Here is a 24,856-nt window from a genome sequence, read left to right on the forward strand (position 1 = left end):
CTTAAAAGAGCCGGCTCTTATCGTTCACTTAAAAGAGCCGGCTCTTATCGTTCACTTAAAAGAGCCGGCTCTTGGAACCGGCTCGTTCGCGACCCACACATCTCTAGTGCAGTAGCTCAATGTGTTCGCCAGGTGGCGCATTGCATCACAGCATGGACCTATTACCAGGTATGACCATACATCTAGGGCATCATAAATTAGCAGCGTATCTAAAAAAAAAAAAAAAGGCAATATTGTCAATTATTAACAGAGAGTGAAGGATGTCAGATAACAATGCTGTTGTGCAGTTTATTCCACCATGTTTATTTCAGATAATGGACATTGTCCCACTACTACAGTGTTCAACCTGCTGCTGCTGGACTGACTGACTGACTGGGCTGCATGCGCGCCTGTGTCGCGCGCTACTCGTGGGCTGTGCGCCGTCACGCGCCATGAAGGTGCCATGAAATGAAGAAAACTCGGAGGGTGAAGAGCACTATTTATAAGAGCGCCTATTGGAACAGGAGGAATTGGGATTAATAGCATACTCGACTAAAAAAAAAATGGCCAAAAACACATCTCTTTATTTCAGAATAGTCGAGGGCAGGAACCTCCCAGCCAAAGACGTGTAAGTAATATCTGAATGGCATGTGCTTCTTATATGTCTTGGAATATATATATATATATATATATATATATATATATATATATATAGCCTCAACATTGTTTAATAGCTTTCTTATCAGGTTTATTAGATAAGAGAAAAGTTCAGTCTACATTTGCTTATTATTTCTGCTATCTCCTGTAAATTAGGCTAATTGGAGGAATTAGAGGTGAGATCAGGTCTGTCTACTCAACGGGAAATTAAATTAAGCTATAACCAGCGGGGCAAATTGACCATGCTAATAAGTCTCATGCTGTCATATCTTTTTTCTTGTCACCTTTAAGCTCCGGAACCAGTGATCCATACTGCATTGTAAAAGTTGACAATGAAGTTGTGGCCAGGTGAGTTCTCTCTGATTATAAACTGAACAATATGTGCATGAAAATGATATTTTATACATATATATATATATATATCATATATATGATATATATATATTATTATATTATATATGTAATATATATGATATATATATTATTATATTATATATGTAATATATATGATATATATATTATTATATTAGATATATATATATAATATAATAATATATATATATTATATATATATAGCTATAGTATATCATATATATAGAATAATATATATAGGCTATAGTTATAGTATGTTATATATATAGCTACAGCTGGAGAATATCTATTGTAGTATAAATGTTCACATTTAAATATCTGTCATCATCACAGTTGGGATATTTGCAGTAGGTTAGTTTCCTGGCTGAGCTCCCGCCACTCTGCACATGTAAACCCGGGTGGAGTGTGTATGATCAGGGTGGTGGTGCCCACAGCGTGGCTCCTCCAACACCGAGAACCTGATACTGGTCTGGCCTTTAAAACACCCGCAGGTAACCATGGAGAGGGTGCATCAATTATTGCAGGGGAGCTCCCGGTGTACGCGAGGAGAATGCTGGGAGCTGGTTCAGAGGTGTTTTCAGTCTGAGTGCAAAAGTACAGATGATTTCATCCTCCAAAGTATCCAAAAAAATATATATTTTCAATAGAAGCTGCAGTATATTTTTTCCAAATAAGTGCTATTTGACAGCAGCCCAGATTTCTTTTGACATTTTGTGTTGTTGTTGTGTGTAAGAACATGGGTGAATGCAGTGGCTATTGTTCCATCTGGCACGTTGGGGAAAACGGCACAATGATTCACTGCAGACACTCACACTAATTATCTAGTACTTGTAGTGTTACTGGCCAACTGACTCCTCGAGTGTGATGTTCATGGAGTGCTGGTAGATTGTGGTGGGAAATAATGGGTCCAGTACACTTTTAGAAACAGAGAGGTTTATTATAATGATACAGGGTTATAATATATATAATTGTCCCTATAAGGTATTCTTTGAATTCTATTAACAAAATGATATATGATTGGAATTGATACTAAAACATTACTTTTTTTTTCGACACCTTTCGTTACGGAATATGAATCAGATTTTCTATAAAGAGTTTTTTATTTAAATGGTCTAAAATTGGCAATATAATAATCTAAATCAGGATCTACTCATCAAAGAATAAGAATACAAAACTACGACTCTGACCAGGCATTCAGTGCCCACTTTCATTACTTGACATTTTTTGATACTTGGTGTTATGGACACATTTTCGTTGATATCAAAAAAGTATTGAGGTTCAATACACAGCCCTGCATAGGTCATAGGAGAACCCTTTTTGGCTTTAAGAGCCCTTAATGATATATACCGCCCGTTCTCATTCCCAAGGCCTGAAATACAGACGCTTTGTCACGGCCATCAGCGTTAGATACCGTCTCGTATGGTATGGTGTGAGACACACTGAGCTTTCCATTAACTACAATGTAAACCTATCTGCGTCAATATTAAACGATCAGGGAAAGTGCACCGGGAGTGTGGTGACGTAGCTTTAAGAGCAAAAAAAGACACACACCAGGCAGGTGGAGGTGGGATGTGGATAGGTCCAACAAACACAAGACTTTCATCCAGGAGACCGCTGTTCGTGTCCCGTGCGTCACGTTACAATCAGTTGTGCGTTTGTGTCCCGTGTTCACAACATTCAGCGTCATTTTCACTGTACAAATGTAGTTTTAAGCCCAACTATGTTGTTTTTTCATAAACCTAACTATAGTGGTTTTATTGCCTGAACCTAAGCACGTGTTTTTGTTTACTTCACAACATTAAGCACGTGTTTACTGCGAACGAAAAGAGTGACGCCGAGGGGGTCTGACAAAACGTCAGTATATGACGAGTTGGGATGAGAACACGTTGATATATCCAGAAAAGTAACTGAATCCTACCGGGGGCCTGCTATAGTTTTTAAGCAGGAGATTGTTATTTGGTGCAGAGCAGTGATTCCTAACCTTTTTACCATTATTATCCCTTAAAATGAAGCAATGCCTGTTTATGGCAATGCATATGTCGCTAAGTTGTGAGCAGATTCACCAAAGAGGGATTTCTCAGATTGTTTCATGTGAATCATTTTAAGGGCTCAAACAAGTAAAACTATCCAGTATATCACAAAACAGCAACATTTTGATAAGTCAGAAAAAGCAGACCCATGTCTTTTCTTATTTCCTCTGTTGTAAATCATCTTGTGATGCCTTGGAGGGTTTCCAAACCTCAGTATTTTTTACATATTACTGGAAAAATGATAAGTCTTCGCTCAGGCACACTTATGAAGTGGGTAAGTGAGGGCTTATACTGCTGCCACATTTAATTCTGACTCCTGCCATTACTCTACTGGCAGTGTTGTAGTCAAGACCACCTAAACCGAGACCAAGACCAGAGTGTATTGAGACAAGACCAAGACTTTGAGGGGTTGAGACCAGGTCAAGACCAAGACCAGACCAGCGCGAGTCCCACACTGCATGACACACTTACGATAAAATGTGGACCACGCAAACCGTAGGCACTCTGAAAGATCCACATTCCCATAAAAACACTCACAGATGTTTCATGTAACATGAGAAATGTCCTGATAAAATAATCAAACAGCATTGCAGAGGTGAATTGTCTGTGTGGGAATTTTCCTTTGTTTTCTATGAGCTAACAAAGCAAAGGAAATTTTGTAATATCCCCTCAGTTGTGGTCTTGACCGGTCGTAAAATAAAATCCAGATTTCCGAGTAAAAATGCAGTCTATTTCGAGACGAGCCCTTCAAAAGTGGATATTGAGACCGGTCTTGGGATCAACACCGATCTCGAGTACTACAACACGATCTACTGGTTCCTATTGTTGCATACATTCATGTGATGTGTTTCTGCGTAAGGTCTGGCTAAGCGAGCATGTGAAACGTCTCTTTTCAGGACCGCCACAGTGTGGAAGAACCTCAGTCCTTTCTGGGGTGAAGAGTACACTCTGCACCTCCCGATGGGGTTCCACTCACTCTCCTTTCAAGTCATGGACGAGGACACGATTGGGTAACTTCCAAAGCCGTATCAAAAATGATTCCATATTCAACCGTTACTGTTGACTGACTAGAGTTTGCCAGATGATTTGTAGTCCTCTCCAAGCCATGGCTGTTTGCTTAACTTGCCTGATGAATGAACCAACATGAACCTCGTGTACAGTTTAAATGTTTTGAGGAAAAAAAAATCCAAGCCTTGAATAAACAAACATCATCAGGCAGATGGTCGCCCAGATTGAGTGATTAAAGGTTGCTTTTTTTTCTCCTCTTCTCGTGACCACCAGTACTCTAATCAGTCTGTCTCATTTAACTCTAGCATGATCAAACAACGTTGGTAGTATATTCAATAGCTTCTATCTGATAATCTCTTCTTTTATCTTTGTTTTTTTCTGCAGTCATGATGATGTTATCGGAAAGATCACTCTGACCAAAGAAGCCATCGGATCTCAAGCTAAAGGTACGACTGAACAAAAATGTAACAGGATGGGTGCATGATAAAAGGTCATAGGTTAAACACACATGGCTTCCCAGGACCGAGTCAAAAGGTCTGAGTGATTGAGTGAGACTCTTTTAGACGGAGACTCTGGGAATGTTTCTCAGTGCTCGCTCACACATTTAATTTGATTTGCTTACATGTATTTGAGAGTCGAGTTGTGCAAACTGCAGGCAATGAAATCAGCATTCACGCTGATACGTGTGTTATTCTGATGGCTCTCCTGGTGCTTGTCTGTGTAAATGCTGTTTTTTTTCTCTTCATTGTGCATTACTAACCATCCTTTTGTGCGGGAGCCTGCAGTGCTGTGAAATGAGGAGAACAGCCAAAGCATTTCAAATGGCTTCAAACCATTTAATGTCTGGCTCTCTCACAGAGGCTTTCACATTCAAGAAATTAGTCCCACTGTTTACCTCCGCGAGCATTTTCTACACCGTCTTGGCCAGACATACGGCATTTAAAATACGGTACGTAGTGAGGAAGTCGTAGTTTTATTAAACTGCTCAAAGTATTTACCGGGGTATGTTTGCTGCATACTGATGCGTCTCTCCCGAGAGCCACCTGGCGTGGCCTTCACTCGCGTGATTCATCGCTACATGGCGGCGCACTGAGTCAGTTACTCCCTCACAGGAATATTCTCACAGTCTTCGCCTTGACATTGTGCCCTCGCTTATGTATGAATCATGATGTTTCTGAAATACTAAAACATAACACATTGAATGTGACATGACTGGCAAACAATATCACATAATTTACGTGTTGTTCAGACTATCAAGGATTATACTGTAGTTTTTTTTTTGACTGTGCATGCCTTTACTTCGTCATGTACTTGCCAGCATTATAGACATTTTGCTATTTTAAGATGTAATTACTCAGATACATAAAGATTATCAATTAGTTATCAAATTAGACAATCAAATGTCAGAAAGTAGTATCAAATGCCCAAGTTGATGTTTTCACCCATCAACACTCAAAATCCTAAAAAAATACTCAATATACTATTGAATAACACTAAGATCCTCACAACTGAGAAGCTGGATCTAGGGAGTGTTTGGCATTTTTTTTGCTTGAAAAATGAATAAATTATCAAAATAGTTGCAGATCATTTTTCCGTCAATCAACTAATAGATTAATTGACTAAAAGTTTCAGCTTTAAACTCATTTCTGCCATAGAAGATCTCTTTTTTTTCTTGTTCAACTCTCTTCATTAAGTTCAGAAGTATTCATTAGTGCTAAAGCGAGTAGTTGATTATTTAATTTGTCGATACACAGAAAACAGTTAATTGGAAAAATAGCTAACACTTTACAATAAGGTACACAAAAAATGTGAGTAGTTACTGGGGAAGTAATGAGGATTTAAATGCTAGTGAACCATTAGTCAATGAGTAACTCCCAATTACATTTTATAGAGTAGATAATGATTAGTTAATGATTACTTAATTGAAAAAAGGAATGAGGCTCTAAATGCTAGTGAACCATTAGTTAATGAGTAACTCTCAATAATTATTTTAGAATAGTAATGGTAACTATTCAGTATGATGTCTCACTTTACTTGGGGGACACAAAAAGGGTAGGTAATCATAAATTAATGATGAAGTAATTAGGAACTCCTCAGTAACTACTCAGTATTATGTCTCACTTCACTTGGAGGGGACGCAATAACAGTAACTAATGTTAAAGTAATCAGTAATTAATGAGTCGTTACTAGTTTTGTGCCGTTCAGCAGCTGATTCAGAGTTAATCTGAAACAACTCATGAAAGTGGTCAGTATGATTGAGTCACATATATTCATGAACTTACGTAATGATTCATTATCTCCCAGTCTGTTCTCTAGTATCTCATCATTATCTACAATACAGTCCTCCATTAGGAATTATTAGAGAAGTACACATTAACGATACATCAATTATCAAGTCGTTCCCGATTCTGTCCCCACTCGTTTTATAATCATTAACTACTCTATAGAATTTGATTGGGAGTTACTGATTAACTAATGGTTCACTAGTAGTAAGATCCTCATTCGTTCCCCAGTAACTACTCACATTTTTGTACCTTATTGTAAAGTGTTACCGAAAAATGGGATTTGCCATAGTTTCCGTGTTTATTATTCTCTCTAAAAGCTTCAGTCAGTAACTTTGATCAAATATGAGATACAAAATAAGAATGTTTGCAAATGCCAGTAGGCAAGGCAAGGCAGCTTTATGTGTATAGCACATTTCAGCAACAGGGCAATTCAAAGTGCTTTACATAAACATTCAAGAACATTGCCACAAAGTGCAAAAAGAACATTAAGACATAATTAAAACAGTTATAAAACATAAAAAAGTTAAAGATTAGAAAATAAGAACAAGCTAAAAATAAAAGCTAGGATAGAAGCTAAAATAGAGTATAACACACAAGAGTAAAAGTTATAGTGCAGTATAAGATCATTATTTGGTTTAATAAAAGGCAGCAGCAAACAAGACAGTTTTAAGCTTTGATTTAAAAGAACTAAGGGTTGGAGCGATCCTGCAGTTTTCTGGCAGCTTGTTCCAAATATTTGGTGCACAAAAACTGAACGCTGACACAGAGGACATGATTGTCAGATTACCTGTCTCATGCACTACTGTCAGGACATAGTGACCATTTTATAAAAAATAACTTTTTATCATATTTGCTCAGTTACCGACTGCAGCTTTAATGCTTGATGTTTTTAGAGTTGACAGGAGTACTGTTTCAATGAATAATGTCTCTACGGTCAGGACTGGATAGCTGGCTCAACCTGACGAGGGTCGACCCAGATGAAGAAGTCCAGGGAGAGATCCATCTGAGTCTGATGCTACTGAAAGATGCAGAGAAGATCAGCCTGCGATGTCAAGTCATTGAAGCCAGGTAATATAACAAATGTGTGCATTAAATCCTGCCGCTGCTGTGAAAATGTGAGGAGCTCAGATAGAGATAAGATAGATAACAATGGCTTAAACAATAGAGTAGCAGGCTTGTGACCAGAAGGGTAGGTAGACTCTAAAAGCGTGTGTAAATGTAGTTGCAAGTGGTGAAACTATCATATCAGAAGTTACATTACTGTAGCTGAGCGTGTCATCGCTGTTTCTGTGCCGAAATCTCACCACCATCACCCCGCAGGCCTCCACACTCCCCTTCTGAGTTATACTGCCACTATCACACCACTCACTGCCCCATCTGTGCGTCTCTACAATCTCTTCCTCTCAGGCAGGGCACTAATGAGCATGTCAATCAGAGCTTGACACTCTGTTATTCAAACACGCTCCGATGAATGTGAATCAAGTTTGAAGGAATAAGGTCAAGTGGAAAGTTTTTGCTGTTTATTTCCTCGCCAGCTAATTTAATTTGCAGAACAGGCGATAGGAGATTGTTGAGCATTTTGATATTGATCAGTTCTGTTGTCTTTTGGCAGAGACTTGGCTCCGAGAGACATATCTGGGACCTCTGATCCATTTACAAGAGTGATTTTCAACAACCACAGTGCAGAGACCTCGGTGAGCTCTTTGTGCGTGCATGTACAGTATGTATTGGTTTCAGCAGGGCCAGAAGTACATATTCTGCCCTCGTAATTGATGGTCTGTCATATTACTTCATATTACTGTACACATGAGAGGTTTTAGGATTTCCTAACACCCCAACCTGCTGGGTTTTAGATCATCAAGAAGACCCGTTTCCCTCACTGGGTAGAGACCCTGGAACTGGAGCTGGACCCAGAGGAGCTGCGTGAGGAGGGGACTGTCACTGTGGAGGTCTGGGACTGGGACATGGTGGGCAAGAATGACTTTCTGGGAAAGGTGAGGATGCCAAGACTGAGCCCGCTACAACCTAAAAATCGCAAGTTGCTAAATTGTTAATGCGTTAAAGAAATTAGTAGTGTTAAAACTAATTTGCGTTAACGCGTTATCGCGTAAACTTTGACAGCCCTACTATAAAGTTGTTTTTCCTGCCTGATCCTTGTTTGTTCTTTCTTCCCACAGGTGGAAATCCCTTTTGCTTGTTTGCACAAGACACCTCCGTTAGAGGGCTGGTTTCGTCTGCTTCCCTTGGGAAACAATGAGGTTGACGCTGGGTGAGGATTATGGGTGTGTGCTTGTTTGTCCAATGTAGTGACTTTGTGTGTAAGTGAGACAAGCAGTTTGCTTTCGGACATTGTTTAAGACTAAAATTGAGCTGTAATCAGTGTGTTAAAATGCACTCAAGGAAAGTATTTGCTCTCCTCCGTGCTTTCTTTTTTGCATTTAAATGAACTTTCACAGGTGTATAGCCAGGTCCCTGACAGCATCTGTTCTTTGAGATAATTTTAGAACAAAGAAAGCCGAGGGAGTCGCCAAAAGATACAGTGTCAAAGAGGTTCATTGGGAAATGACTCAGAGTTAAAAGTTTTTTCTGAGGGGAGCACAGTGCTGAGTAGAAGCTGGTTAGAGATCTACTTTCACTTTCTTGAAAAAGAAAAGAAAAAGAGAAGTAATGTCATTGCAAAAGATATTACCTCTGGTATTATCTGTTAAAACTACCCCTTTGACAGTTTTCTTGACCATAAGGACTCCTTAACATTGTTTTTAGAAACGTCATTCCTCCATCGGCAAGCCTGTGATAATATTTTACCAAACATTTATCAGACCCTCTACAGTTATACATTTGAAATGCTGCAGTACTGCAGGAGACATACTTTTTAGATTGTGAGACAGCGATAGGTAAACAGTGCTCTGACGTCACATCAAGGTTTAAACCTCTACATTTGGCAAGGAAGTGTGTAGCATGCATTCTATGATTGTTGTATTTCAATTAATTCCTTTTATTAAACTTTACCAGAATAACAGTTATAGGAGTGACAGGGCCGGCTCTAGCTCTTTTGGTGCCCTAGGCGAAATTCGGATTTGGATCCCCCCGGCGGTGCCGCTCTAGGGTTAGGATTAGGGTTCAACTCCCCAGAACCCTAACCCTAGCCCTGTAAACCGCAACTCATATCAGACATCACAGGTACACTTTTATTAACAAATAAGTACATCCAGACAGATGAGAGAAAGAGAGTTACAGGGATGAAAGATGTATTTCTTTATGTGTTTTGTTCATTTGTTACCTCAATGCAGAAAATGAGGCAGGGCGCCCACCGGCATTTTTAAAAACAATATATTTGTATTTATTTATTTTTATTTTCCTCTGTTGCCAGCGGCAAGCTGGGAGCGCTGCGTCTGAAAGTGCGTTTGGTGGAGGATCGGATCTTGCCATCTGTGTACTATCAGCCCCTCATTCACCTCCTGGTGGAGTCGGTCATCTCCCCGACAGAGGTCAGCATCACCATATTTCTTCAGCGCTGATATGCATTTGATTCATTATTTCATGAATTCTGAGTTGGCTTTCAGACAACATGAAAACATCTTTTGCAATCTCTTTCCTCCTCTCACCAGGTGGAGGATAGCAGTGCTCTGACCATGCTGGAGGAGGTGAACACGGTTGAGAGCCGGCAGGATGTGGCGATGACCCTGGTGAAGATCTACCTGGGCCAGGGCCTGGTGGTGCCATTCCTGGATTACCTCAACACCCGGGAGGTCAACAACACCAGTAAGATTAAAGGAACAACATCACAACTGCTTAAAATGTTAGATCATTGCCAGTCAGAACCATTTCTATTTGTAATGTATTGTCAGATATGCAGAAAATTTTGCATTTTGTGTACTCTAGCTTGTAGCTTAGAGCAGTGGTTCTCAACCTTTTCGAGTTGCGACCCCCCAGAATAATCTGGTTGGTGTTTGCAACCCCCCAACACCCAGATGCAAACACATTGATTGCTCATAAACTCTCACCATATCAAAATCCCCACATATAGCGGTAAATTCTCTGTATGCTGGCAATTGGTTTAATGCTTTTTGGTGTCTAATCATTTGGGAATATGATTACTGTAAGGCCTGCAGCTAAACAAGTCGGCGTGGTGAAGTAAGTATGGTTAAATTAGGGGGTGCTTGTTTAGGTACGGCGCTGTCCACAGTACTGAAATGGAGCGATCCAACACATCACGTCAAAGTTTCTTACACCTCTTCCTAACATACAGCGACCGAGCGAACTCTGGCGAATGGAGCGTGAAATATCGTCCAGATATACTACGAGCGATGACACTCCCTATTACATAGAGAGAGTGATATTGATTGTCAGTCAGTGTCGATTTGACCGATGAAAATAGGTTGCAAGTGTGTGAAACTTTGCATAAATAAAGCCAGAGTGAGCGTTTTTCAAACAAGCGACACATCACTAAGCCTGTTTGCTGACGCACGGAGCATGTGAAGACATCTTCATTGGGAAAAACAGAAACAGTCACAAACACACTCAATAAAATCTATTCTAAGACAAATTACAGTATATCACTGGTACAGGCGATGTAATGTAAAAAAAAGATTTCCCAGTCTAAAATATGTTATTTTATTTGTAATATGTTATTTTATTTTTTTCACCATAACCTTCTGTTGACCCCCAGAAATTATCTCATGACCCCTTTGGGGGTCCCGACCCCCAGGTTGAGAACCACTGGCTTAGAGAGCCTACACAAGTCAACAAAGATGACATTTCATAGCTACAGTGTATTTATTATGTATTCTTGTCAGATGGAGAACTAGTATTTACATTTTTTGCACCATTAAAACCTACAAATATTAGCTCAAAACATTGAGCATGTAATAAATGTGATTACATAATACACAGTGTGCGTAAGTCCCGAGTGTATCTCTATTAGTCAGTATTTGTATTAGTCAGAGAGACCTTCTGAGGGCTGCTTCTATTTAAACTCTGAGTTGACATCAAGGTCTCTGAACATCCATGTGCTATGTGTGGGCAGGTCAAGTCTACAGCACTATATTTACTACCATGCTGCCAATTATTTACTCACCCAACATTCTTTTCCTGGCTCCTCTGTGGTCTGTATTAGTCATGTTTTTTGCCTCCGCACCACATCCCCATTGCTAATTCACACAGAGTTGAGCTCTGGTCTTTGGGTTCTGTTTAGTTGGTGTAGTTTGAGATAATAAGCATAGTGCCTGCGTTTCCATGGCAACTCCACATGATCCGAACGGTAGCTGCTTGATCAGGAATAGATGGCGCAAGCAGCCAGACATTAAAGTTGGGCAACAAGGGTAAAGAAAAGGAACTGTACTCCCACTGGGCTGCAATCAAAACCCTGCATTTCTCTGCACATCCTTATCTTTGAGACCAAAATATTTTACCTGGCAAACCCAGTCCTGTCGCTGTGGATATTTTAGTATCGCCACCTTGAAGGATTTAAGTGATGCAGCAAGGTCAGCTTTCCCTCACACCGGCCTCCAAAGCAGATCAATTCTTGGCCGATAAACATCCATCAAACAGAATAGAAAGAATGAACACTGCAGACCAAACGCCTGAAGTGAGGACAGAAACAGACAAAGGATCCACACACTGTATTAATAGCTTTCAGCGAATTTAATGAAGCACTTTCAGAGATTTTCATCAAGCATGATTATGTGCCTGATGAGGGTCTCTGTGAAAGCTTAAATGTTGCTTCATTACACTCATTGGGAGCTTTTAATACAGTGGAGGGATCCTTTTTCTGTTATCAGATACACAACAGATGTCTTTTTTTGGGGGGGGGGGGGGATTGTGTGCCTTTATTAATCAGACAGCTATAGAGAAATGACAGGAAATAAGTGGCGAGAGAGATTTAGGGTGGAGTCAGGGAAAATGGGCCAGATAAGGTTGGAGCGTCATAGTCCTTTAAAATTTTACAGCCAATCACAATAACTGATCTTGCATTGTTGCTACAACACTAGTTGACATGTAACACTAGTTTTAATTGGTCTGAGGTTGCTAATGTGAGCGGGGCATAGTGTTACATGAAGCATGTCAGAGAGATCGTATGGTACGTGAGCATGACATAGCAAATGTCACTCATCACTAATAAGGATGATAAAGCAATTATAAGTAAGCTTACAAATAAAGCAAACATGTTTAGATGTTTATGAGCAATGTTTTAACAGGCTCTTTCAAATAAAAAAGTTGAAATTAATAAAAACTTTTGTTAAAAAAAGTAATTTTACAAACAAGGGTCTAGATATGTATCCATGAAAAATCTTCACAATCTTTTTTAGAATGATGCTTTGCAGACAGTATGGCAAAAAGAAAGAGAAGAAGAGAGAGGAGAAAAAGTTAACATCAGTTAATTTTTAAATGCATTGTTCAATTAAATGTTTGTTCAACTTTGTATTGCATGAAATGTAGGCTATTTATGTTGTTGTTACTATGGCAAACCGAAGACAATAATTAGTGTTAATTTACTGTTAAAATTAAAATGATTTCAGATGAAATTACTGCGTTTTCTTCTTTTTATATTGGCCCATTTTACCTGAACATTGTGTCGTAGCTCAAGAAGAAACCTGCTGATACTCTAACTCATCATTCCAAAACAATTATAGTTTTTTGCATTTTTTAAACAAATCAAGGGATCTCATGCATCGCTTATTTGATGGTCTTATAAATCATTTACCAAAAAGTGGTGCATTTTACCTGACTCCACCTTAGAGAATGACCTGCAACAAAGGTCTCTGGCAAGATGCAAACCAGGGACGTTGTGGTTCATGGTCAGCGCCAGTGTCCACTATGTGGAGATGTTATGTTTTTATTTACTATAAACCTAATCAATCTCTTTTCTGTTTTGCTCTCATAGCTGATCCAAACACTTTATTTCGGTCCAACTCACTCTCCTCCAAGGCCATGGAACAGTTCATGAAGGTGCGTTGGCGTATTTTTATCAGGAATTGAAAGTAATTGATTTTTCTGTCTCTACTGTGAGTGAAAGCATGATCTGACTGTTAATTATTTATTCTTTCTACCTCTATCCCTATCTCTGTTAAACAAACACTGAGTTAGTAGTTACACATCTCATGGTCCCGTTGCTGCATCGTACTGTACCCTGTTCACTGTTTGTACTATGCAGATTTACACATTTAGAAAACAATCCCTGTAGCATAGATGCAAATGAGATGTCTTCAACATATGGTATTGTTTTGCTGTCAGGCTGTTGGCATGCTGTATCTGCACGAGGTGCTGAAGCCCATCATTAACCGCATCTTTGATGAGAAGAAGTACATTGAGCTGGACCCGTGTAAGATTGACCTGAACCGCACAAGGTAAAACAAACCTGCTGGATCTCACTATGCACTACGACTTTATCATTCTGACCTAGAAATAGTCCCGATCTGCTTCACAGGTGCTTGTCTCAAGCCACAAATGACAAGTGGGGGGTTGTAGGTTCATGTATATAGTTCACAATCTGTGTGCTAAAATGGTCAAATGGAAAAGCTGTCACAGGAGACTGCCCACTTCCTTTACACTTCACCCCTTGAGAGGAAGAACATCAATGTGAGAAAATGAAAAAAAAGGAATGTAAAAAGGGGGAAGGCTGTTGCTTGGCAACTGCTATGAGCCCCCAGAGATGTCTATCTCTCACATAGAGAGAGATCGAGGATCTAATGTGCTCTCCGTCTGCAGTAGATTTGCCTGCCATCACTTTGTTTGTTGTCTCCACTCCTTGTCTATATATCTCTCCGGACATCTTCAATTCAGCACTCAACCTTATAGCATGCTCTCACATGTCATGACATAATCAGGAACAGAAAGAGGTTATCAGGTATATTATAAGAGTAAATTTGACTATATTATTTTGACCATATACATAAAACGACGTGCTTTGTCTTAGGATTGTGTGTTTCTGACACCGACTCAGTCATTTACAATATCTTTCTTTCTGTCCGAAGACGAATTTCATTTAAGGGTGCCGTGTCAGAGGCAGAGGTGCGGGACAGCAGCGTGGAGATTCTGCACATCTACTTAACCAGCATTATTGAATCAATCGTGGGCTCAGTCGATCAGTGTCCTCCCGTCATGAGGGTGGCCTTCAAACAGCTACACAAGAGAGTAGAGGAGCAATTTGCTGAACCTGAGAATGAGGTCAGTCTAGAGCAAAACACACGGAAGAAAAACAGCTGGAAAATTTAAAGCTAGGGTTGGTAATCTTTTTCAAAAACATTTTTTGTTATATTTGTTGAAATTCTCATCCTGACTGCAATCAATAAATCGAATGCTTACAATAGCCATTTTTGCTGTTTACATTCATTATGATCAGTGGGCAGCTCCGGGGTCTGAAAAGTGAAGCCAAAGCAGAAGTGCCTTAAACTTGCATTATTTCTAACCAGCAGGGGACGACTCCTCTGGTTGCAAAAAGAAGTCTGATTGTATAGAAGTCTATGGGAAAATCACCCCACTTTTCACTTGATTTATTACCTCAGTAAACATTGTAAACATGAGTTTATGGTCTCAATCACTAGTTTCAAATCTTCTTCAATACAGCATGATGTTCATTTAGTAAATTATGGTCCCATTTAGAGTCAAATAGACCATAAAGCAGGCTACCTTGTCGCTACCACGTTAATTATAACCTTTTTGGTCACCTAGAAATGTCTTATTCAGTGATCAGTTGTACTTAGCTCCGCCCTTTTGTGTCACCTTTGACTGCAAAAAAACAAGATGGCGATGGCCAAAATGCCAAACTCGCAGCTCCAAAACAGCAGTCCACAAACCAATCGGTGACTTCACAGTGACTATGTCCACTTCTTATATACAGCTAATAGCTCTATACAGTATATGTAGCTGCTGCTAGCTACTTTAATTGGAGTTGGTAACACTGGGCTGGGTTTTTCGGTTGGATAATTTTTAAAATCTCTTGTGTACTCTTGTTAGTTTCTTAAGATTACCAACCCTAGCTTTATTGTATCTGCAGGGCTTGTATATGTGAGATTTAAACATTACATTACCATGACATGCTATATATTCAGCTACAGCTGTTTACTTCATTTTTACAGGATGTGAAGTATCTGGCCATCAGTGGATTCTTTTTCCTGCGATTTTTCGCTCCTGCAATCCTCACACCTAAACTGTTCCAGCTGAGGGATCAGCATGCCGATACACGTACAAGCAGAACGCTGCTACTGCTGGCCAAGGTACAAATCACAACGCAGACATACTGTACATACAGATACTGCTATGAATAACTTATTCCAGACATCACAACAGTAAAGAGGTGGGTGCAGAGGATGCAAGGCCATATGCTGTCTGCCAACAGTGAGGACATTTGCAAGTGTTAGATATGAAGCAGGAATGCAACATACAATGTTTATACTATATGTGGAGGCAGCAGCAGATAAAGCAGTAAGCCGTTCCTTGCTTTTTCACCTTGTGAAGTAATTAGATAATGCTGTTAAGTCAGCAATATCTGCCCCAAAGTAACTTTTATGTCAGTATAAAAAGTGTACTTCCTGGAGATTTAATTGGTAAACTATAAACATACAATCAATTATACCCTCCAAATACCCTGTTTCCTTTTCCTTTAACACTGTTTTAGTGTCCCAGTGTTCACAGCGGATTGCTTTACCTTTTACACCAAGTATGCAAGTATGTTTTTTAGTGACATTGTTGGCTATAAACTTTAAACAATATTTTAATACATTATACCCCAATCAAATTGCAAAAGAATGACACCGTAAAAAAAAAAACATTTCCTTGTGACTGAAGAGGTTGGCATACCCCGTATACTAGGGCTGCACTATTTTGAAAAAATATCTAATTGCAATTATTATGATTGATATTGCAATTGCAAAATGATTTTCGATCATCATTATTAATGATGTAATGTCATTTTTATATAATTTTTCTCATTTTCATTGAAAAATAAAATGACTAAAGGGATTGTTCGGGTGTTTTGAAGTGAGGTTATTTGAGGTACTTATCCATAGTAGGTGTATTACCTACAGTAGACGATGGTCGGTGCGCCCCCAGCTTGGAGAAGCAGACAGGAGTACCGACACCAGAGCAAAGCAATGCAGTGCTGTGGGCGGGGACAGCAGAAAAATGTATTTTAGCCACCTAAAAGAAAGGCCCAAAAAATGATATCCCTTTTAAGTGTACGCTATATTTAGAATTTTTTCAGATGGCGAACTGAACTGAAAGTGAAACGTATCTATACTATTTTTACTGGATTTGAAAAAAGCGTAGATAAGTTTCACTTAGGAGAAGGAAAGGGCTGTCTGACGGCAAGATAAAGCGGTTAAAATATTCTAAATATAGCGTACACTTAAACAGATATACATTTTTTTTTTTAGGTGAGTCTTTCTTTTAGGTGTCTAAAATACGTTTTCTGTCGTCCCCGTCCACAGCACTGTATTGCTTTGCTATGGTGTCGGTACTTCGGTCTGTTTCTCGATGCTGGGGGAGTACCGACCGTCATCTATTGTAAGTAATACACCTACTTTGGATAAGTACCTCATACAACCCCATTTCAAAACACCTGAATTAACCCTTTAAGTTGTGATTTTTGCTGGGATCTGTACCAAACAAAGGTCTTTTCTTAAGTCTGTAGAATATGATGTGTAGGGCAGGACATATCTGCAGCATGACAATATTTAATTTAAATTCGTATTCCGACGCACATTGACAAGCCTTTAACAAATATTGCGCCTCCTGCGATTTGAAATGTGCAGTAGGCCACATTGCGATTTCGATAAAATTTTGATTAATTGTGCAGCCCTACTGTATACCTGTGTATACCATCCACTACACCACTGAGAAAGGCGTCTTGTAGGTAACTGAGAGCTCACCATGCTTTTGAATGGAAGTGACCCCCGACTGTCGCTAACATGAACACTCTCGACATCATTAAAAATAGGGGTGTCATGGTAGAAGAAAAGTGAAACCTCATGTCTCCCACGTGTGGGTTCTGTGGTTGCTGTCCGTGGTGCTGAAGTGCTGTTGCCATGGGTCCTCTACAGAGAAAGGGAACGGGCTATTTTTACCTCTGTGTGCGCTGTGACCAGACTGCGGTTCAAAGCCGAGCATCAGAGAGGGGCGTAGAGAGGGACTTCCTCCTCGCCGTAGGCCAGGTGTGGGCCGGACAAAGGGCCTCACAGCATGCTTGGCCTCCGGGACCCTTTTGATCTCCGACTTTGAGATATGCAGTCACTCGCACTGAGTTCTGTCAGTTACTGGGGATTTGATGTGCTGAGGATGTGAGTGTTGAGTGTGTCTTTGTGGTCGCCAGGCGTTGCAAAGCGTCGGGAACTTGGGCCTTCAGCTGGGTCACGGAAAGGAGCAGTGGATGGAGCCTCTTCACCCCATCATCCTGCGCAGCGTGGCCTCTGTCAAAGACTTCCTGGACAAGATGATCGACATAGATCATGACATTGGTAAGGCCGACAACAGTGAACACACACCGCTAAACTTAAAAGAAAAGCAGGTCATGCTGTTGAGCTGATCAGCCACATGCCAGCTGCTAGCGTAGCAGCTCCCAGCTCATGTCAGGATTAAGCAAAACAATGCTGTAGTGGTGAAATATTCATAACTAGCTGGACGAGTAGAAAAGAGATGACATGGTTAACGAGCTGGCAAGGAGCTGGAGTGAGAAGCCGCAGGTGTTTGTGCACGCCACAGTGGTTACCCAACATGTCTGGGCTGCTTTCTTACTGTCATGTGTCAGCGAGGCTGTTGTTGTGAAACTTCTTCCCCCTCTGATATATCGTGTTTCAGCCGCCTCCTGCACATCACGCCCACTCTTTTCTCTTAAAGGCCAGTTTGACATTTAATGCTCTTCAGGTGGATTTGTTGGACAGAAGTGGACGCTTGTTATGCCTCTTTGAAGCCGTCCTTCACGTGGTGATGAAGGAGGCTGAGGTCGCCATCAATGAAAAAGTGCTGAAAATGAAGACTTGTGCTGTAGTTTGGCAATAAAACCCGCTCTGTTTGTGTATTGTCGCAGCACCACCTTGTGTCTATATGGATGAATGTGCCTTTTACATGTGCATTCTCATACATTCTCTGTTTAAAACTCTCTCATCTTCATCCTGCAGTGTCCGAGGTGCCACAGAGGTGTGTGTTCATGCCCTCAGTCACAGTTAAAGAGGGGTTCCTCCACAAACACAAGGCAGAGGGGCCCCAACTGCTATCCCGCTTTGCCTTTAAGAAACGCTACTTCTGGTTGACGAGTGAGACGCTGTCCTACGCCAAGACGCCTGATTGGCAGGTTGGTACTGAACAAGTATAGGTTATAGCTTTATATTGTTTATATTTATCTACTTTACTATCCAATTTGGCAACCAGCCACTGTTTCAACTTTTTATCATTTGGCTAGATAGCTAAGTAGTGTTCTGAAATCTGTCTTCTGCTGTGACATCTGGATCAACACACGAGTAATGTCTGACAGATAAATGCCTATTTATTCTCCTTGTCTTATATACCAGCCAAAAATAGATGAGTAAACTTTGAATCAAAGTCATGTGAAAGTGACTCATCCATTATTAGAAACTGATATTGCCCTCTGATGATGAATTAGTCACTGTGTCTACCCACGGACGTTTATCAACTAAAAAGAGGAAACCTTTCAGTCATCCCCAGTTGGCTTTATTGTGTTCGTGTTGATCTCCTTGTGAGAACATCATTAGTGTTATTACCATGTGAAGCCTAACTTTGCGATAATGATCTCCTCTCATTCACCAGCCGGAGACTGAGTGAGTGAGAGAGAGAGAGGGGAGACGGAGAGGGAAGCAGGCTCCCAGTAAAAAGCTCTCTCTTTGAGCCAGTCTCGGCTTTGTGTGACTGGAATAAAAGGCGAGGGGTAATTGAAGGCTGTGGATATTCATGCTAACATTGCAAATCAGATTGCAGACAATGTCCTGGCCCCTTTCCTCAATGTTGGAGCACTCCAGTCTCGGTGGAGCGAGCTCCCATTGGAAAGTGGCTGATTTACACTTTAAAGTGGCCTTTCCTGCGACGCTGATCTCATCTTCACTTCCTCCTCGCGTTACACGGTTCCCCCTAACCGAATGTGTGCAAAAGATCTCAGTATTAGACACTGCTCCATTAATTTGCTCTGTGATCAAATGTCACTTTTATTTCACTTAAACCTTACAGCTTTAGCCAAAAGCATGATCCATCATCATTACCGGCCTGCATACTTGTGTTAATTGGTGTTGTGGTTTGTGGCTGAATTGTTGCAGGTGCGCTCCTCAATCCCTATTCAGTGCGTGTGTGCCGTGGAGAGGGTGGATGAAAATGCCTTTCAGCAGCAGAACGTAATGCAGGTCATCTCCCAGGACAACGACGGACAGCTGCACACCATGTACATCCAGTGCAAGGTGCGTTAGTACTGACACCAGTCAGCCACCAACAAAGTTCTTGACCTTTTCCTCGAAAATGTTTATTTAGCACATCATTTTCTTTTTCCACTATTTTGTTGACATTAAGCTGTGTCATGATGAGTTGAGATCAAATACAATGTTGCTGACAATTTACTGAAAAAATAGAATCATATTTTTCATTTAATTGATTGGTTATAAAGGTACAGTGTGTTACATTTGGCAGCATCTAGTGGTGTGGTTGCAGATTGCAACCAACGGAGTACCCCTCCGCTCATTCCTCCCTTTCCAAGACTGGGGTAACATGAGCCGCAGAGTACAAAACCGTGGTAACGCCTTTATACGCCTCGCTCAGATGTCATCCTTACCATAATAACACTACTTTAGGAGCAACAGAAGTGAGACGGCAGCTGGCGGTACCACTGTTTTGCACTCTGCAGCTCACGTTACCGCAGTTTCACGAGCGTGTCGGAGAACTACGGTGGCCTTCAGGTAACATAAAACGTGACTCCGTAATGAGGATCCACTCCCTATGTAGATATGAAGAGCTCATTCTAAGCTAACAAAAACACAACGATTCTTAGTTTCAGGTGATTATACACTAATGAAATAAACATAGTTATGAATATTATGTTCCATTTCTGCTAATAGATCCTCCACACTGTTCCTTTAAGAAGGCATAAATATTATAAACATTTTTCCTGCTTTGATTTCAGTATGACTTTAATAGAGCACCAAATTAATGGTTCATGGTATAATTGTGTCTGTGCAGAACGTCAATGAGCTGAACCAGTGGCTGTCAGCGATCAGGAAAGTCAGCATCTACAATGAGCGCATGCTGCCCTCTTTCCACCCAGGGGCTCATCGCAGTGGCAAGTGGACCTGCTGCCTGCAGGCAGACCGTGCTGGTAATCCTGCTTTTATTACTTCTGATAGCTGCACAAACTTTAAAATCCTTCTATTAGGACCCAGGTTGCAGTGCAACTATCTAACTTATTTCTGAATTACACCCAAGACACCCCCAGAAGGATCATCAGGAATTCCAACAGCATCAACATGTATTATTTGAGTCCTGGTCGACTAACTTGTAGCTGGCTTCAAAGAGCGAATGAGCTCCTGGCGATCCATATTTAATGACTTAAACCTCAATTTGTAGCTGCCATGTTTTTATTGCATCAGCGGAGAACGAGCTCTGAGAATCATAATGCAATTTTCTCTGACCAATTACATTTAGTCGCTGTCTGAAAGCTACATCTGATGAAATTTCTTGTGCGGTGTTTCACAGTGCTGAACAGCAGAATTGTTTCATGAGTCATTGTTTATATCAGTGGTTCCCAACCTTTTTCCTTAAGGTACCCCTTTTCTATCATTGAGTAAACTGACGACCTCTGACTTCTATTCAATGCATTAAAATAACTGCACAGAACATCTGATAAACTGTACAATTAACCCAAGTTTATACCTTGAATAATTATCCAAATTTTAAAATTACAGTTTAATTTAGTTTTCTTCACAGAAATTAACAAAATGCTGAGATATAAGCCAAATGTGGGCTATATTAAAAAAAAAAGTTGTCTTACAGTACATCACTTAAAATCAAGAAGGACTTGCGACCCTGCCGTGAATCTTTGGCGACCCCTAGTGGGGGTCGGGACCCCCAGGTTGGGAACCATTGGTTTATGTGATGTTTTCTCTGGATAATACTGGGTTTGGGGGTTTGATTGCCACCAGAGCTGTTTGCATTAAAAATTTACAAATTTGTAGTACAATGAGACCTTGTCAAGTTGAAGGATATGTGCTGTTTACCTGTGTGAGGTTCATGTGTAGAGCAACACTGTTCAATAAAAGGTTGTCTCTCAGTTATAGGCTGCAGTAGAACCCACTCAGCTGTGACTCTGGGTGACTGGAGTGATCCGCTGGATCCCGATGTAGAGACGCAGACCATATACAAGCAGCTGCTCCAGGGCAGAGACAAACTCAGGTTGGTGGAGAAAACACCGTTATAGATTATAATTTACATTCTTTAATGCACATTTCTTATTTAATATATGTGCATATCATCTGTCACTTCCAATATAAATCCTACTCACTTTACATACAAGTCCAGAACACTTGACTTGTTTATAGACATTTTATTTTATTTTATTATTGTCTTATTACTTTGTTGTCGGTCATTATTGTTCCTAGCTGTTATTTCTATTCTGTGTAAGTGCAGAGCTGCATAAAACTGTAGCCAAATTCCATGCATGTACGTACCTGGTTGCAGTTCATATGCTGTACACTAGAGGTCAATGTTGCAACACAGGAATGAACTGCTCTGCTGCTCCTTGACAATCCAGTCCAATGTTTAACTGTCTCACTCCATGAAAAGACAAAGCAGCTTCTAGAGCAGGGGTTTTCTGACTTTTTTTTCGGGCCAGGGACCCCTTACAGTGAAGAATATTTTCCCGGGACACCCTCATAATCCTAACAATTAATCGTAATCAACAATCGTAATTAAGCATATGCTAACTACTATTTGTACTCCCCATTGGAACTATTTGTGTTGTAAAACTTTTTAACCAAAATAATTCAGACCTGTTTCATAGTGATAAACAGAAACACATTTCAATGTTAATACCACTTATATACCTTTAAACAGAGGTTCATTTTATTCAAATTGCTTTTGGACTCATCTTGACAGCATTTATACTTTTCAAGTAATTGATCTTAGTATAGATATATAGAGTATATCGTGTCTAGAGACATACAAGTCTAAAGACAAGCTTTCAGAAAATGAACAGTAACAAGGCTGGCATAGTCCTAATAAATCCAGATATTTAAACTTACCAGTTTAAAAGCTGACTTTCAGTAAGTGCTTCAACTTTAAAATAATTAATGTATGGCTGCTTATTCAAATCATTGACAGAAGTTATCATAACCGTGTTACAGAACACATCATAAATTTGAATATTTGCATTAGAGTGAGTGAAGTGATTCATGACAGATTGACGTGATGCGTCACAATCATATCAGAGTTTCTATTGGCCCAAAGCTAACATGGGTGGACACCATATGCTAATTTTATTGGCACAAATGGTCCCCATCTGTAGATATGCACTTGTTAATGATAAAAGCACTGTTTTATTATTTATAATAAATTATTTTGCGGACCCCCTGACAGAGTGACACTTTGAGAATCACTTTTCTAGAGAATAGTCAGTGACCATATGATAAATGTTTCTGACTGATACTGCAGGAAAAAATATTTGGAGATGCCAGACGCTGATCAGACGTCCAGCAATAAAGAAAAGATCAACTCTGAAATCCACCCAGGTGAGGCTGCAGCTGCTGCATCTAAACTCTGCTTTTTCTGCCGTGGTGGAAGGATTTTTTATTAATGTGTATGGCCTTACATTGTCACCATGATTATCTATTTCTGTTTGATAGCATTGCACACTTTCTGCCTCACAGATGGTGCAGAATGCAATGTTCAGCTGATGAAGCCAGGTCAGAGCGTTGCTGCTCGGCTGCTGGCGGTGATAGAGGATCTGGAGCAGGCTCACGCCACCTTCCAGCACAGAGAAAAAGAGGACGGCACCGGTGTCATTCTGAATCCCTAGACTCGACACAGACTGGGATCCTCTACTAATGCCTGGAAATGGGGAAGCCCAGCATCCTGTACCAACACGAGCAAGCATCAGATATTCACTCTTTTGATTGTCAGGGAGAAAAAGAGGCCACAGGGTGCAACCTCTTCCAGCTTTTTAGTACATTTCCCGCTGTAAAGAGCAGAGGGAATTCTGCCACTTTGAATCTTTTTGTATTCTCTGAGTGCCACCAACTTCAACATCGCCGGGGAGAGATTATGATACTTGCCGATAAAGGGGAGGGCGGGCGAGGGACTTTGAAGCATGATCTGACTTGATATTTTTTTTTATGTAGATAACAAGCAATCTCTTGCATGGCCTGCATCCACTTGTTGTGAAATGTGAAAAGAAGCTTTTATATTTTGAGATACTGTACAGGACCTCAGTCAGGGTCAAACACATTTTTATGCAAAAAGCTTGTTGTAGTGTTATCTACAGTACCTGAATGTAAAGTGTTTTCATATTGCTTTTATCAATGTTTTGTATTTTATTGAGGCAATTTATCACCATGGTTGCAATGTAGCAGTGACATTAACGTTATAGGTCAAACCACCATGAGTTCATGAAATGCTGGTGCACACGCCACAGTATAACGCTGCCTGTACAGTGAGCAAAATGAATATTATTTTAATTGTTGCTTTGGTCCCTTTATACAAAACAATGTGCTTTCGTTTGGTGCTATGGTCAGTCAACTTAAATGTTTGGTTCTGATGTAATTTGCATATTTAAAATGTCCTTACATTTGATGTAGCCATTCCTGAAGTCATAAAGGGTAATATTTACCTGTTAACAATATAATGTCCATACAACCGAGACCATAGAAGAAACAATTATGTGAGATTTCCCATTTGATAAGTTTACATTTTCTTGAGATTTTGGTGCCACAATATTTGGCTCAAAGGTGTCAGGATATGTTTGATATGCCAAATTTGTTTTTAAAAAATGTAAAAAAGAAAAGAAAAAAAAAAAGCAGTCAAACCACGCATTTTTCTTATGAGACACAGACTGTATATGGACATGTTGTAAAGCCATTTCCCATAAAGGGAGTAGTGTTCAGTGTCTAAACAGAGAAGGTAAGTGAGTGTAATAGAGATCAGATCTGTGATCTCTCAGATAGCCTCAACAGGCCACTCTGCCTCTGGAGCTGTTTACATTATATGACAGCTACTGTAGTGTCCGTCTTTCTGCTGGAGGAAGAACCGTGGAATATTTATGTGTGGAGTAAACACTCTTCCTGCCTTTAGATGTCACACTATAGTACACATGCCAGACATGACAATCAATATACCTACAATCAAGACTAAACTACAGTAATTATCAGATGTCGCTTGTGAACTTGATATTCCCTGAATGAGGGCTTTTATTTTGAAAAAAAAGAGAAAAACACTACTGCCTGTACTTTATTTTGCAAATACACCATGATGGTTTGTTACAAGTGGATTGTTACTGTGAACTAAACACAACTGTATTATTCAGTAAACTATTATTTCAGCTAATAA

At 40.1% G+C, this 24,856-nt stretch overlaps 1 protein-coding gene across 1 annotated transcript; it reads left to right on the plus strand.

Moving 5' to 3' along the window:
• Positions 1-40: 40 nt before the first annotated feature.
• LOC119493580 (rasGAP-activating-like protein 1) lies at positions 41-24,856 on the plus strand. Its single transcript, XM_037779021.1, has 21 exons — positions 41-607; positions 928-984; positions 3,935-4,048; positions 4,431-4,492; positions 7,270-7,399; positions 7,944-8,025; positions 8,185-8,325; positions 8,509-8,600; positions 9,702-9,819; positions 9,940-10,093; positions 13,215-13,279; positions 13,565-13,677; positions 14,305-14,497; positions 15,409-15,546; positions 17,640-17,784; positions 18,445-18,617; positions 19,591-19,728; positions 20,501-20,636; positions 21,589-21,709; positions 22,967-23,043; positions 23,182-24,856. Exons 1-21 carry the CDS (start codon positions 543-545, stop codon positions 23,328-23,330), a joined length of 2,463 nt encoding a protein of 820 aa, XP_037634949.1. The 5' UTR covers positions 41-542; the 3' UTR covers positions 23,331-24,856.

Source organism: Sebastes umbrosus, chromosome 8, assembly GCF_015220745.1.
Source record: "Sebastes umbrosus isolate fSebUmb1 chromosome 8, fSebUmb1.pri, whole genome shotgun sequence".
Classification (NCBI taxonomy): Eukaryota; Metazoa; Chordata; class Actinopteri; order Perciformes; family Sebastidae; genus Sebastes; species Sebastes umbrosus.